The 14,139-nt window shown below is 45.4% G+C and overlaps 1 protein-coding gene across 2 annotated transcripts; it reads right to left on the reverse strand.

Annotated features, from left to right (window-relative positions):
• Positions 1-1,376: 1,376 nt before the first annotated feature.
• LOC133411120 (ETS translocation variant 5-like) lies at positions 1,377-7,138 on the reverse strand. 2 transcript variants are annotated; one of them, XM_061693057.1, is made up of 13 exons: positions 7,012-7,138; positions 6,421-6,486; positions 6,249-6,333; positions 6,086-6,133; positions 5,946-5,996; positions 4,865-4,961; positions 4,578-4,790; positions 3,532-3,800; positions 3,337-3,402; positions 3,193-3,261; positions 2,975-3,126; positions 2,813-2,914; positions 1,377-2,728 (listed from the first exon to the last, which is right to left on the reverse strand). In XM_061693057.1, the coding sequence occupies exons 2-13, from the start codon at positions 6,466-6,468 to the stop codon at positions 2,495-2,497; spliced, it is 1,434 nt and encodes a 477-aa protein (XP_061549041.1). In that variant the 5' UTR covers positions 6,469-6,486; positions 7,012-7,138; the 3' UTR covers positions 1,377-2,494. The 2 variants fall into 2 exon arrangements, with proteins under 2 accessions (XP_061549041.1, XP_061549033.1); XM_061693049.1 differs by having other exon boundaries at positions 1,379-2,728; positions 7,019-7,138.
• Positions 7,139-14,139: the final 7,001 nt, after the last annotated feature.

The raw sequence follows: 14,139 nt of genomic DNA on the forward strand, positions 1-14,139 counted from the left end.
GAGTCTGTCTTTCCACTCGAGTCAGCTGGGATAGGCTCCAGCACACCGCGACCCTGAACAGGATAAGCGGTGGACGTCACACAGGAGAAGCTTGGTCATATTGCTTGTGTTTATTTAAAGTACTGGACACGTTTCCCGCAGTGCCCGTCAACAATTTTCACTCCCTCGTCATCGTATACAAAGCTGAAACCGAAATTAATCTGCATCGAAGATTTTAATAGGCAGGTGGTTCGTAACATTTTTGTCTCTCAAATCCTCCATTTGGGTGAGTGGTTTTACATTTTACCACATCCATGAACTGTACTTTGAAGCCAAACACAGTTACACCCCAAAAACCACAGTCCCTGCAGAGTGTACCAAACGATATTCAGTATTATCCCATCCCTCTACTGCCCTGTTACTGCTCTCAGAGTGGCGGTTGCGCACTTTTCATTAAAGGTAATGCATTTTCCATTTACGAGAATGGTAAAGTAATATATATATATATATATATATATATATATATATATAGGTAATATGTATATCGTTCGTAGGTAAAATATGTCATCTCCGCTATGACATTTTAGAGCGCCACCAAGTGATCCAGGGCGGGAATGTATAGGATAGTCACGCAATATGAAAAAATAAATACTGACAAATATAGAAAGTTGTGTCAGAAGGTGTCATCTACTCTTGTAGTGGCTTGGGCCAAAAACCAGCAGGTAAGGTCAACTTATTAGAGAGTATGGAAGACCTCATTGACCCACACAAGTATGTGGAGGTGGACGAAGCTATGAAGACGACATCCGGGTGTGAGAAAGGCCCGTTCATTTTCCTACTTACAGAGGCCTCACTCTTTCAGCTTGATTTACAATAGCTCTCCCACTACAGGTCAGTATTTCACAAAAGCTAGGGACTGTAAGGTAGCCCTGATTAATATATTGTTCTGCAGGGGTCGGTAACTAAGTTCGGTCCTGGGCCAAATTTTTTCCTGACAATTCAACCGTGGCCCAAAATTACTTTTGCATAAGGCAAACCCTGCTTTTCCGACAAACAAAACTACTTTTTTCCCCTCTCATTTCTACTACTTTATCGTGTACAAAAACAATTTAATCAACTTATTAATTCAAAATAAGTGAATTTGGTACAGACTGCTCTTACTGTGTTACTGCTGCAACTCCTCAGTGTCGTGAAACAGGCAATAATGAGGCGACTGCCGTTAATCACTTATACACATCGTCTTTTAAGACTTAAAGGTTAAATAATTGCCGTTCTAAATACATACAATACACTTCCCTGAGCCTAATGAATGTATTAGTCATTCAAATGACATTTAGGCCTACAGTAATGATTTGGCTTTCCAAGCTGAAAACTGCTAGCTAGAAAGCCAGCAAAATGTCATTGTCAAGGTAATGAAAAGAAACGTCGCGTATGGAATGTAGGAAGTACAAAGAAGAGTTGGGGGGGAAGCATGCGTTCATCCGACCTGGGGTTTATAAATGCCAAGCCAACTTGTGTCATATGCAATGAGGTTGCAGCCAGGACGTGGGCTCCAGCGCGGCTGCCAGGGGTTTGCAGAGCTTTGGTGTGCTTGGGGGGCGAAGGCCGGCGTGAGGGGCGCCTCTCGACGGATCGATGGCAAAGGGGTGCTGAGACAGGCGAGGTGCATTCAGAGTGACAATGACGTGTCCCGCAATTCACATTAGTTGTCACCAGTTTTATTGGGTGATTAATGTTCGTTGCCGACCTCTACCTTTTTGGGGGGGGGGGACGACACTGTAAAATTTATTTTACTAATTAAAACCAATTACAAAGAAAATATTTGGTTGAAATGGAGAAGGAATATTTGAGTAAAATTGTTTATTTGTATCAGTGAAGATTAACAGAAGGCACATGTACAGCATGTGAAGGCCAATACTCTCCTGCAGTGATCTGCAAAGGGCATTGATCGACCCTGACACATTAAGTGAAACTGTGCAAGTCATCAGTCTTTTTCAAAAATATATTCATATACAGAATAATTATACTACGTTTCTACACACTGAACCGACTCTCACTCTACTGTACAAAATGCAGCAAACTATGTGGGCACATTGAAGCTGATTGGAAAAAACTCCTCATGCTTGGTAGCATCAAAGTGGCAGTGAATCAAAAATAGAGGGTATACTTTTTGTCATAAACAAACTGAGTTCTTGTAATGATGAAAAAGATTAGCTTTCAAACACAAAAACAGCATTTCAATTCACAAATTTATAAGAGTACAGGGACGCCTAAAAAATACAAGCATGTCCCTTTCAGTCAGGTTGAGGAGCTGCACGGCTTGGAAAGATCGTTTTTGGTTGACAACATTTGCTTTAAAAATGTGCATCCTCCGAGGTAAAACGGTGATTTGACCCTGCACAGTGTGTGTCTTATTTGATTGTTGGCTGCAAAAATTGTAGGGCTTCTGTGGAGGAATGTCGTTTTTAGATTTTAAACGTCACAAATCCCACATCGCTATCATCTAGACTGTGGTCTAGTAAAGGCAGCTTTCAGGGAAGGCCAGCCCCTGAATGCACTGCTCGCCTCCGTCTGCCAAGTAAGGACCCTCCTCCTCATAGAGGGGCAGAGTGAGGCCATCCTCCTCGCCGGCGGGTGGGAGGGCGTCTGGGTCGGATTTCAGACTTGGCCTCTGTTTGTCTAGGAATGCCAAGGAGAAGAGGGCCTCGGGGTTGCACACGAACTTGTAGACGTATCGCTCTCCAGCTACCTGCCAGAGGAACCAATCAGAAGAGAGAAGATGAGCACTCATCGCTGACGTGTGCGTCAGTGAGAGTTTACATTTGACCTTTACCTTCTGCATGATGCCCTTCTCATAGTAGTACCTCAGTGAGCGGCTCAGCTTGTCATAGTTCATGGCAGGTCGGTTCTTCTGGATCCCCCAGAGCCGGGCCACCTGGATTGCGAGAAGAAAATGTAAGATTTGGAACATTCAGTGCCACGTGTGACAGCTAACCTCTTCAGAGTCAATGAGTTTGAATTCCATATTACGCCCTGTCCACACGATCAGATGTGCGTTGGCCGGGTTGTCCAGCAGTGTGAGCAGGAACTGCCACAGCTGCAGGGAGCCACGACGCTGGTACAGCAAACCATCCTGCTTTACTTTACCTGCACGTACAGAACAAAGACATTTTAGTCCGAATCATTGGCCAGGCGACCAGTCGTTGCTCTTACCCTCCAGTCTGTCTGGCACAACACAAGTGTCGTCATAGTAGAAGGGTGCTTCTGTGTCACGAGCAAATCCTACCAGTGGAAAATGAGATGAACAACAAGTCCACACTGAAGCATGACTGAGAAGGAAAACAGACCCGCCCTCACCTGCACCACCGTTCGGGTACAAGACTGACGTTTTGCCAAAGGATGACGACTGGCAAGTTTGAACCTCTACAAGATACAAAGGTGAAATGCGACATTTTAATGGATTGAGTAGCCTTGTCCAGGTGCTACCCTTCACCGAACCGAACTGAACTGATTGGTGAAAATGGGGCTCTAGCTATCCAGTTCAATACACACCTGTGTCAAGGGCAAAGTCCCTTGGCTCTTGCTTGATGGTGACATGGTTGAAGGTCGCCATGCTAGAACCACAGGCCACTTTCTGTGGATAACGCGGATCCACCATCTCCTGTTTGCAAATGCCTCCACCACCAACTGGAACCAGAGGCTCTGGCAGGTGCCGCTGATACAACGGGCAGGTCGCGTCTCTCGAGTGAGGGTGGAGCACGTTCGCCGTTTTCTTTGCCGGTAGAAAGGACAAACATGGTTCTGATGTCGGCCGCTGAAACCTGAAAGGACATTTGCAGATTTACATACTGGTAAATACTGGTAAAAAACCCTACTGTAAAGATGAACTCCCCGGAGGTCGTAACATTTTTGAAAAATCCCTCGAAAGTCTGAAGTCAACTAGTGTCCCAGAACTGATTTTGTTGAAACTGGGTCTCTGGAGTGCCTGCCCTTCCATCACGTGTGAACTTAAACAATCAAGTAAATCTGAATTGACACTCTGTTGAAATCTGCATTTTCAACAGAGTCTGAAAATGCAGATTTCAACACAGAGTGTGGCCTTTGTTTTGTTTTTTTAAGAAATGTATTTTTTGTGTTGTATGCGCAAAACCGGCAACCCACCAGAATGCTATGACGTGGAATACAGAGGCCACCTCTGGAAGCAAGTATTATGGTGAGAGCTCCAAAGATGATTACATTTGGATTCAAGAATTATGGTTTTGATGAAATCCGAGAAAAAGAGAACGGCAACATGCAAGGTTTGCAGCAACTACGACATCTAACTTCGTCCATCACTACAAAACCCACAAAGACAGGTAAGCTATGTTAACTTGACATTTTAGCTAGCTGATAGCTGGTCAAACATTAACTATGCTTCATAGTCGGTTATGTGTTTATGTAATCGATCGATACAAATAAAAACTATGGGTCAATATCACTACAAAGTGCATTTTGTGTCCTTATCAGAATAATTCAGCCATCATGTAGGTTTCCTTCAAAGGTTAATGTATATGGCTTTTGGCAAATGTTAAATGGACTAAAAAATGATTTGCACTCACCTCTGCTCTGAACTCAAGGCTGCAGCGAGGCAGCCAATGGGAGAGTGGGGCAACGCAAACTGATGGTTTCGATTGCCCTGTGGCATGCGGTGGTGATGGGTGGGGCAGCCGGACATTAATGTTAGTTGCCTCGTGGGACTGTTAGAGAGTCCCCGCTGCTGGGGCGCGGCTCCAGTGGCACGCTTGAATTCAGCTGCTTTCCTGTCATGGGTACTGTGGAGAAGATGAGGAACTTTGACAAATTCTACCCCCTATAAATGACGTGCTCTTCCAGGCAGGTGTCCTACCCGTTGCTGTAAAGGCACACGTCTGTGTGACGCGTCCTGGAGGGGGACAGATCTTTGGTTGGGCTGGACTCTCGCTTCACTTTGCTGATTGGCGGCCCTTGAAACATCACCGCAAACACGAAGCAGGAATAAAACACCCCAATAAAACGCCGCTTTTGCTTCCATCCCGTTTTTCTTTGTGTCACAAAACGTTGTGAATCATCTCTCCCTCACCATCTCTCTCAACCCAACCAATCGAGGTAGACGGCTGTCACACACTAAGTCTGGGGTCTGCTCAAGGTTTCTTCCTTAGGGGGAGTTTTTCCTTGCCTCCATTCACCTGGCGCGTGTTCATGTGGAGTTTAGTTCTATTTAACGTTAAAGCGATTGAGAACAGATTCTCATTTGCAATGCCGACCCGGCAGCAGGCAGCAGAGTAAAACAAAGCAAAATAAAAGCAAATATAAATACATAGACAACAAACTGTACAGTGTGATTATAGAAAGTGGCTCTTTTAATAAGTGAGGCGTGTGATTCTAGAGTTGTGCCCTGAAAAAAACTGAACTGAATTTAATTACATAGAAGAAAGTTTACCTGGCAAGAAAGTGGACATATTACGTAAAGAAAAAAAGACAAATACACACTAATTTTCCTGTGTACAAATAGATCCTGCCCACCCATCAAGTGTGAAAATAAACAAGCAAGTAATTCTTTTGTTCATAACCTATTTCTGAAAATAAGCCAGCTATTCTGCACTTCCGCCCAAATCTTACGTAACAGTGGGGCTAATTGACATAATAACCGCCCCAACATGTAGTTTCTCCACAAAGATGTAGACGTGAAGGTGGTGGAGGTATTTGCGTTTGGCGATGCGGCCATGCACCATATGCACACACCAGTACACTGTACTTTACACACAAAGGACTGCCTCTGGAAGTAAAAGTGTTTTTTCCTTGGGCTATTTTTACAAAAACATCATGTTAGGACACCTGGGAACTGTTTTACATTGGTTTTTATATTTAAAAAAAAAAAAAAAAACGTCTCCTTTCAATAATTACTGTGTTCCTCACAAAGCTCGTTCCAGGCTCAATGATCTACTCACAGTTATTGGACTGGAAATCTGGGACAAACTGCTCATCATCAGGAGCCTGAGCTGTGGAGGCAGGGAGCACAAAAGGGAACGAAGAGGTCAGATGGTACATACCAATGCATACTAATGTACCACAATGCATTGTGCTGTACCTTCTGCTATCCAGATTTCCTGAAGCTGGCTCAGATCTTGGAAAAGTTCTGCAAACCAGACATGCAATTACAGCTATAGACACGCATGAACACAACAAAGTATTTTATCCACAATTCTCACACCTTCCGCAGATTTTTGGGAGGTAAGAAATTGTGCGCATACCCTCTGTGTCTTGAGCCAAGCCAGCATCCATGAACTTTCTTTTCCTGTCGCTGAGGCACCGCTCTTTTCCCTCTGAGTGACATTTCTGTGCACAAACGGATCGCTTCCAACATCAACTGAAATTCTTTAATTCCTTCAAAAAAACAAACGGCAACTTGCGGTCCAAACTCACACTCTCTGGTACCACAAAGGGGACCTGTTGGTCATAAAAGCAGTCCATGCTGCAGAAGTCTTGACCCTGGAAAATATACATGCCCATTGGAAGGGTTGTCACCTTTTCAAAATTCTGTATCGCTATTTGATTGTTTGTTAGTTTACGGGATTATACAATAACGACTTGATTTGTAATGTAACGTAGATATTGAGTAAAACTGGAGCCATAATATTCCAATAGTAGAAAAACAAAAATAAAAGGGCGAATGAAGTTGAAGTGCGAGGGGCGGAGGGATGTTGTTTTTCACAATGAAGTGAAACTTGATCCCGGCAGGAGAGAACGATAGTGGTGAGGGGGAGGGGGGGGCAGCTCGCCATTAAGTATTTTAACACAAAGGCACGAGGGAAAATTCACCCAAAAAAACACACTCGCAAACACGGTTGGGTTGCGGTGACAGAAACGCAGTGGTTAAAAAATAAAATTTTAAAAAATGGACGCGCTGTTGGCTCTCCGTCAGAAAATGGCGAACGACTTTACACGCATCTGCTTTAACGAAGAAGCCATGGCACGACTGCAAAATAAAAGCATATGAATTAAAAAATAACGCACGTCTCACCTGTTCCTCAACTGCGTGAAAGTGAAACTCGACTTGGGCTTCTAGCCCGACATTCCCCGCAGAGCTTCAACTAAAATCGCGACTGCGGAATGTTCCCAATGGAGACGCCTCCGCACTCGATGTGAGCCGAGCCTAGTGCTGCCTGCCCATTGGCTCACAGATGTGTCAGTCAAAGACAACCAATCGCCTTAGCGAGCGCTATTCGGGTCCCCCCCTCTCTAATTTTTTTGTGAATGGCCGCGCTTCATTCATCGGTCCAACGTTCTCTTAAAGGGGCAGCCGTGCCATACGTAATGACGTAGCTCTACATATTAAGGTACTACAATTAAAAAAAAAGAAAAAAAAGGAGGGAAAATGTGGGGAAAAAACACGTTGAAAGAAGGACTTATATAATTTATCGTGTGCTCCAACGCCCAAGGTGGACTCGTAGCTGGTGTTGTTGGGTGCAATAAAGACTTTCACCACTAGATGGCACACGTTGTATTGTAACAATACATTCTGCTAAACTCAGCTCACTTCTTGTCCGGTACACATTTTAATTTCATGTTATATACATGTACAGTACATAGCTGAAATGTATATTTACATACATCATTGACACACGTATATACATTTGTGTGCGCCCACGTGTGCGTATATACTACTCAGAAAAGGTTAAGGATATTCAGGTTCATAAAATGTCTTTTACAAGTGAACTTCATTTGACCTTTCAGTACTAGCTAGCATGGGCCTATGAATTGTAACAAAATTTTCAAACAAAACAAAAATGCACGGTTGGTATTTGACAAAAAAAAATAAAAAATCAAACCACCTCTATAACAAAAGAGAGGATATTATTGGATGGAGATTTGAAACACGAATAAAATGAGCCCTAGTTTGTAAGAATGAGTTAAGGATTATGTATTTTATGCTACTTTTTATGTCATGAATCAGCCTAAATTGACTTGTCCAGAAATTAATAGGAAATTTGTGACCAAAACCTTGACTCTTTGGTAGAAAAATGCCCATATATTTCTTATTAGTTGCGATAGCTTGAGGAAATTCGAAGTGTCAGAAAGTGCTTTCGATTCTCTATTGAATAAAGACATCCATCCATTCCCTTACCCAATTATCCTCACAAGGGACGCGGGTGTCTCAGCTGACTTCGGGGCGGGGTGCACCCTGAACGTAACTTTAAGACAAGAATGGCTGGAAATTCAAAATGTATTGGTTTGAATTATAATAGAGTGAAACCCTTATCTTTCCATTTACCGATCATTTTGCCTGACAAACATCAGTTTGGGTTCACTTTAATAACATAAATGATCTTATCTGAAATCAAGCGTGCAGTTATTATTAGGGCCATAACTTACCACTTTGTGTTGTCCCTGGGTTCAATCATTTTAATCCTAGTATGTTTTTGTTTAAATCCATAATTCAGAAATTCGTCTACGGCATATTGAATGATGACAACTGTAAATTATTTGTCTCTTTTCCAGAAGCATTATATCATGTTTGTTTCTGGGCAGACATTAATCAAAAAGGTCTCTTTCCCCCCAAACAGTTTTAATTGCACAAGCTGACATTTTAGGGGGTTTGAGGTGCCAAACATAAAAAGTAAATTACTTGTATTGACTGAAAAATGCATGAAAATAAATGGGTTGTATAGAATAAAGTGACAGATGTCACGAATAGATTAAACAATGACTTTTTAAAATAATGGACTGAAAAAAATAAGCACATCGTGTCATTGATCCTATATAATAAAGAAAATGAAATCAATTAAAACATAAGTCATCTGCAATCAGGTCTGCGGCCATTGCAATGACTGACATATCATAATCCTCTGCATTGTCATTGTACGTTTCACCAATATTTCCATTCTAACTTCATACTTTTTCCCCTTTAACTTCAACTTCTCCATTCTTCCATTGTAGATAACTGTCTGGCCATACTCCCACTTAACGTACAAACGTTCCGGCCGACACAAGCGGCTTGTCCAAGCGGTACCACGGCCCACCTGCCTTACGTAGGATACTCGATTCCTCGTCTCCTTTTATGACCCCCGTGTCTCTCCTCATCCTCAGTGTTTCCGCCAAGCCAGCCGCCTGTCCTCGCCACTGCCTGCCGCACGTCCCTTCCTCCAATGCCCGCCAACACACCTCAAGGACCACTTCCGTTACCTACTCTAATAAACTGTTCATCATAACCTATCCGCGCCCACCTGCTCTTGGGTCCAGCTCCTCTCCATTCGTGACCCAGCAAACCCGGAGGCGCTTAAGAACGCACTCACCCTCCAAGGCGCCCACACATAGGACGTCAGGACAAGACGTTGCAATAAATAACAGAGACTCTACACTCCCTTTTGCAACAGGTCTCCCTCCTTCCGTCAAAAATGCAATGCTTTCAACTCCAAGTAAGTACCCATTCTGAGCCCGCAGCCTCCGAGCCACCCCGCTTCCCTTACAAAGAACCTCATGTGCCTCCACCTGAACCCTATTCCAGGGACTTAGGTGCTTGTAGCCAATTTCTTCTTAACTGCACCCTGGTTTTCAACCCTCAACCTTACAGTTATCCCACCGAACAATCCAAGGTAGCATATGCCTCCTCTGCGGCAAAGCAGCTAAATGGTCCACTTCCTTATGGCACAACTCCTCCCCGGTACTCCAGTCATTTGATTCCTTTTCCTCTGAAAGTATTCGATCACCCCATTCAGGATAAAGAAGCCACCCAGCTCCTCCTGACACTCACTCAGGGCACTAAATCCGTAGCAGAGTACTCGATTGAGTTCCACATACTTGCGGGTGAATGCGGGTGGGATGACGCTGCGCTTAGGGGGATTTTTTCAAACATTTTTTCTGACTAACTCAAGGATGAGCTCACGGTCCGGGACAGGCCCTCCTTTCTCGAGGATCTCATCGCCCTTTCCATCCGTCTGGATAACAGACTGCGAGAGAGAGCACGAGAGAGGGGGGTCCGCTCGCGTAAAGTCCCTTCCATTCCGAGCACAGCGCCGTCTTCTTCTCAGCCGCCTCCTGCACCGTCTACTGCCCTTTAGTCACTCCCCGTTGCACCCGATGAGCCCATGTAAATTTGAAAAACACATTTAGATCCCCAGGAGCGTCAGCGTCGTGTCATCCCTCAGCTGTGCATTTATTGCGGTCAATCAGGTCATTTCATTTCCTCTTGCCCCCTGCGACCAAAAGACCAGGCCGTGATCCGAGAGCTTTGTGGTGAGCCAAAGCTCCATTTCCTCTAGCTCTTCCTCCCGCATGACCGTTCCCTCTTGCGTTCTAGTTTTTGCTCATAACACCCACATTACAGCCCTTATCGATTCCGGTGCAGATGAGAATTTTATTCATGAAGGTATAGTTCACCAGCTCCAAATCCCTTTCCAGCCACTTCCGTCCCCAAAGAAAGTCACGGCCCTGGATGGCTGAGTCATTTCCCCTGTCACCCACCAAACTGAGCCTATTACGCTACTTATTTCCAGCAATCACCGCGAGAACATTTCACTCTTTGTTATTCCTTCCCCTGAGACCCCCTTAGTTCTTGGAATTCCCTGGCTCAAACATCACAACCCCGCCATAGACTGGACTGGAACAGAGGATAGGACCCAAAAATGCACGACTCCAAAACAAATGGACAGTTTCAAAAAAGAGAGGTTTAATATACGGGCGGTGTCCTCCGACGGTCAGCCGCGGTCTTGTAGGACCGTCCCTGGCGCAGCAGCATCTGGCGGGCTCACTCCCAGCTCCTCCAGCAGCGTCTCACCAAGGTCAATGCCGCTGGAACTGTGGATTCTGGGGCTATGGCAGGAAATAGAGATGGTTGGTAACCATGCACAACGTGAAAAGGCGATAGACCAGTGGATCCAGAGGGGAGGGAATTGTGAGAGAAGAGAAGTCAACCCAAACCAGTTTCTGAGACCAGGATCGCGGCTCCTGTGAAGCGAGACATCGGAGCCCAGTCTCCAGGTCCTGGTTCAGCCTCGCGATTTGGCCGTTGGTTTCAGGGTGTAACCCAGATGACAGACTGACGGTAGCACCTATGAGATTGCAAAATTCCTTCCAAAATTGCGAAATGAATTGGGGACCCCTATCAGACACCACATTTTTGGGGAAACCATGGAACTTCAATACCTGTGTATCATTAACTCTGCAGTGTCTTTAGCTGAGGGGAGTTTCGGGAGTGCAATAAAGTGAGCCATTTTAGAGAACCTGTCAACAACTGTGAGAATTGTGGTATTTCCTTTCGAGGCCGGTCATCCCGTCACAAAGTCTACAGAGATGTCTGACCAAGGACATTGTGGTATTGGCAGGGGTCGCAACTTTATGAGAGGACTTGTTAGCAGTACACACCTGGCAAGCATTGACATAATTGGTAACATCCCTTCTAACATTGGGCAACCAAAAGCGCTGTTCGACCACAGATTGAGTCTTGGCAATGCCTGGGTGACATACAGTCCGGTTAGTGTGAGCCCAGTGGATGACTCTTCCCCTTAAGGTCGGAACCACATAAAGCCTGTTTTCAGGGCAATTTTCTGGGCTAAGAGTGTTCTCCAGAGACTCCTTACCGCCCTCTCAATGTCCCAAACAAAAGCAGAAACGAAACATGACTTGGGCAAAATGGTTTTAGGGTCGGACAAAGCATTCTCTGCACAGAAAATGCGCGATAAAGCATCTGGCTTACCATTTTTAGAACCAGGTCGGTAGGATAATGTGAAATTTAATCTACTGAAAAACAGAGCCCATCTGAGCCTGCCTAGCATTTAATCTTTTAGCAGTTTTAATATACTCAAGGTTCTTGTGATCTGTCCATACTAAAAACGGAGTCTGTGCCCCCTCTAGCCAGTGCCTCCACTCCATCAAAGCCACCTTGACTGCCAGCAGTTCACGGTCACCAATGTCATAATTTCTCTCAGCTGGGGTCAGTTTTTTGGAGAGATAAACACAAGGATGTAACTTATCATCCTTGAGAGATTTCTGGGAGAGCACTGCTCCTATACCGGCATCAGATGCATCAACTTCTACCACAAACTGTAGTTTGAGATCTAGCAAAGTAAGGATGGGAGCGGAGGTAAACCTCGATTTAAGTTTCTGAAAAGCTGCCTGACAAAGCGGGTTCCATACAAAAGGTTTGTGTGGCGAGGTGAGATCATGCAAAGGCGAGGCTATAGAACTGAAATTTCTAATGAACTTTCTGTAGAAATTAGCGAACCCTAAGAACCTTTGTACGTCTTTGCGTGACGTAGGAGTGGGCCAATTAGTCACGGCATCAACTTTGCAAGGGTCCATCTTGATTTCACCTGGAGCCAGCACGAACCCTAGAAAAGAAAGAAACGGATGCCTTGTGGAACTCACATTTCTCAGCCTTGACACATAGTTCATTCTGCAGTAACTGCTGCAACACAGAGCGGACATGAATGATGTGAGTTTCCTCATCCGGGGAGAATATGAAAATATCGTCTAAATATACAAAAACATACACATTCGACATGTCACGCAGGACATCATTGACAAAGTTCTGGAACACAGCTGGAGCGTTAGTTAGACTAAAAGGCATCACCAAATACTCGTAATGTCCTGTTGGTGTGTTGAATGCTGGTTTCCATTCATCCCCCTCCCTTATCCTAACTAAATTATATGAATTTCTTGTGGTGTGGTTCCAGGCAGCAAGTCAACAGCACAATCATAAGGTCTGTGGGGTGGAAGGGATTTGGCCTTGGACTTGGAAAAAACGTCTTTAATATCCTGGTAACAGGTGGGCACGTGAGATAAATCAGGATCCCCAGATGGGGTCGGTGGTTTGTCATTAGAAACATAGCCCTGAACATCACATGGCGGCTTGAAACAGTTCTGGGCGCAATTGCTGCCCCATGACATAACCTGCCCAGAGGACCAGTCAATGTGGGGGTTATGTAATTTCAAACCTGGGTTCCCTAAAATAAGGTCATGATTCATGGCGTCAAAAACATGAAAACTAATCCAAGTGAGAATCAGGAAATGTCAATGTGAGTGTTTGGGTGCGGTGATTGATCTTGCCCATAAAACTGCCGTCTGGAGCATAGGTGTTGCGGTGGCGTTTTATTTGAAAGGTTCTCAGGTGCATACGTCTAACGAGGATGGAGTTGAGTAAGTTTGCGTCAGAACCAGAGTCAATTAATACAGGTGTATGAATTTCTTGATCAGGAGAGCATAGTGTCACTTTAGGAAGAACCCGGGCAGGGTCTTCCTCAATGAAATTCAGACTCAACTCTCCCGTGCCCTTCCTACCGGCACCGGCGACTTTGACGTGACAGTTGCTCACAGAATGACCCAACTGCCCGTAGTAGACGCACCGCCCTTCCCTCAGCCGGCGTTGACGTTCGGTAAGCAAAAGATATGAATTAAAATCGTCCACGCTTTCGTGAGTTCCGTCAAGCTGAAGAAGGAGTCCTATCGGGCCTTTTTGGCCTGTGGGACTCCTGAGGCAGCTGATGGGTACTGGCTGGCCAAGCGGATTGCAGCTTTGGAGGTCGCTGAAGCAAAAACACGGGCATGGGAGGAGTTCGGTGAAGCCATGGAGAAAGACTTCCGGACGGCTTCGAGGAAATTATGGTCCACCATCCGGTGTCTCAGGAGGGGGAAGCAGTGCAACATCAACACTGTGTATAGTGGGGATGGAGCGCTGCTGACCTCGACTAGGGACGTTGTGAGCCGGTGGGGAGAATACTTCGAAGACTTCCTCAATTCCACCGACACGCCTTCCCATGAGGGAGCAGAGTCTGGGTTCTCTGAGGTGACGCGGGCTCTCCTATCTCTGGGGTTGAGGTCACCAAGGTGGTTAAAAAGCTTCTCGGTGGCAAGGCCCCGGGGGTGGATGAGATTCGCCCGTAGTTCCTCAAGGCTCTGGATGTTGTCGGGCTGTCCTGGTTAACACGCCTCTACATCGCATGGACATCGTACAGTGCCTCTGGATTGGCAGACTGGGCTGCTGGTCCCCCTTTTTAAGAAGGGGGACCGGCGGGTGTGTTCCAACTACAGGGGGATCACACTCCTCAGCCTCCCTGGTAAGGTCTATTCAGGGGTGCTGGAGAGGAGGGTCCGTCGGGAAGTTGAATCTCAGATTCAGGAGGAGCAGTGTGGTTTTCGTCCTGGCCA

Source organism: Phycodurus eques, chromosome 1 (assembly GCF_024500275.1).
Source record: "Phycodurus eques isolate BA_2022a chromosome 1, UOR_Pequ_1.1, whole genome shotgun sequence".
NCBI lineage: Eukaryota > Metazoa > Chordata > Actinopteri > Syngnathiformes > Syngnathidae > Phycodurus > Phycodurus eques.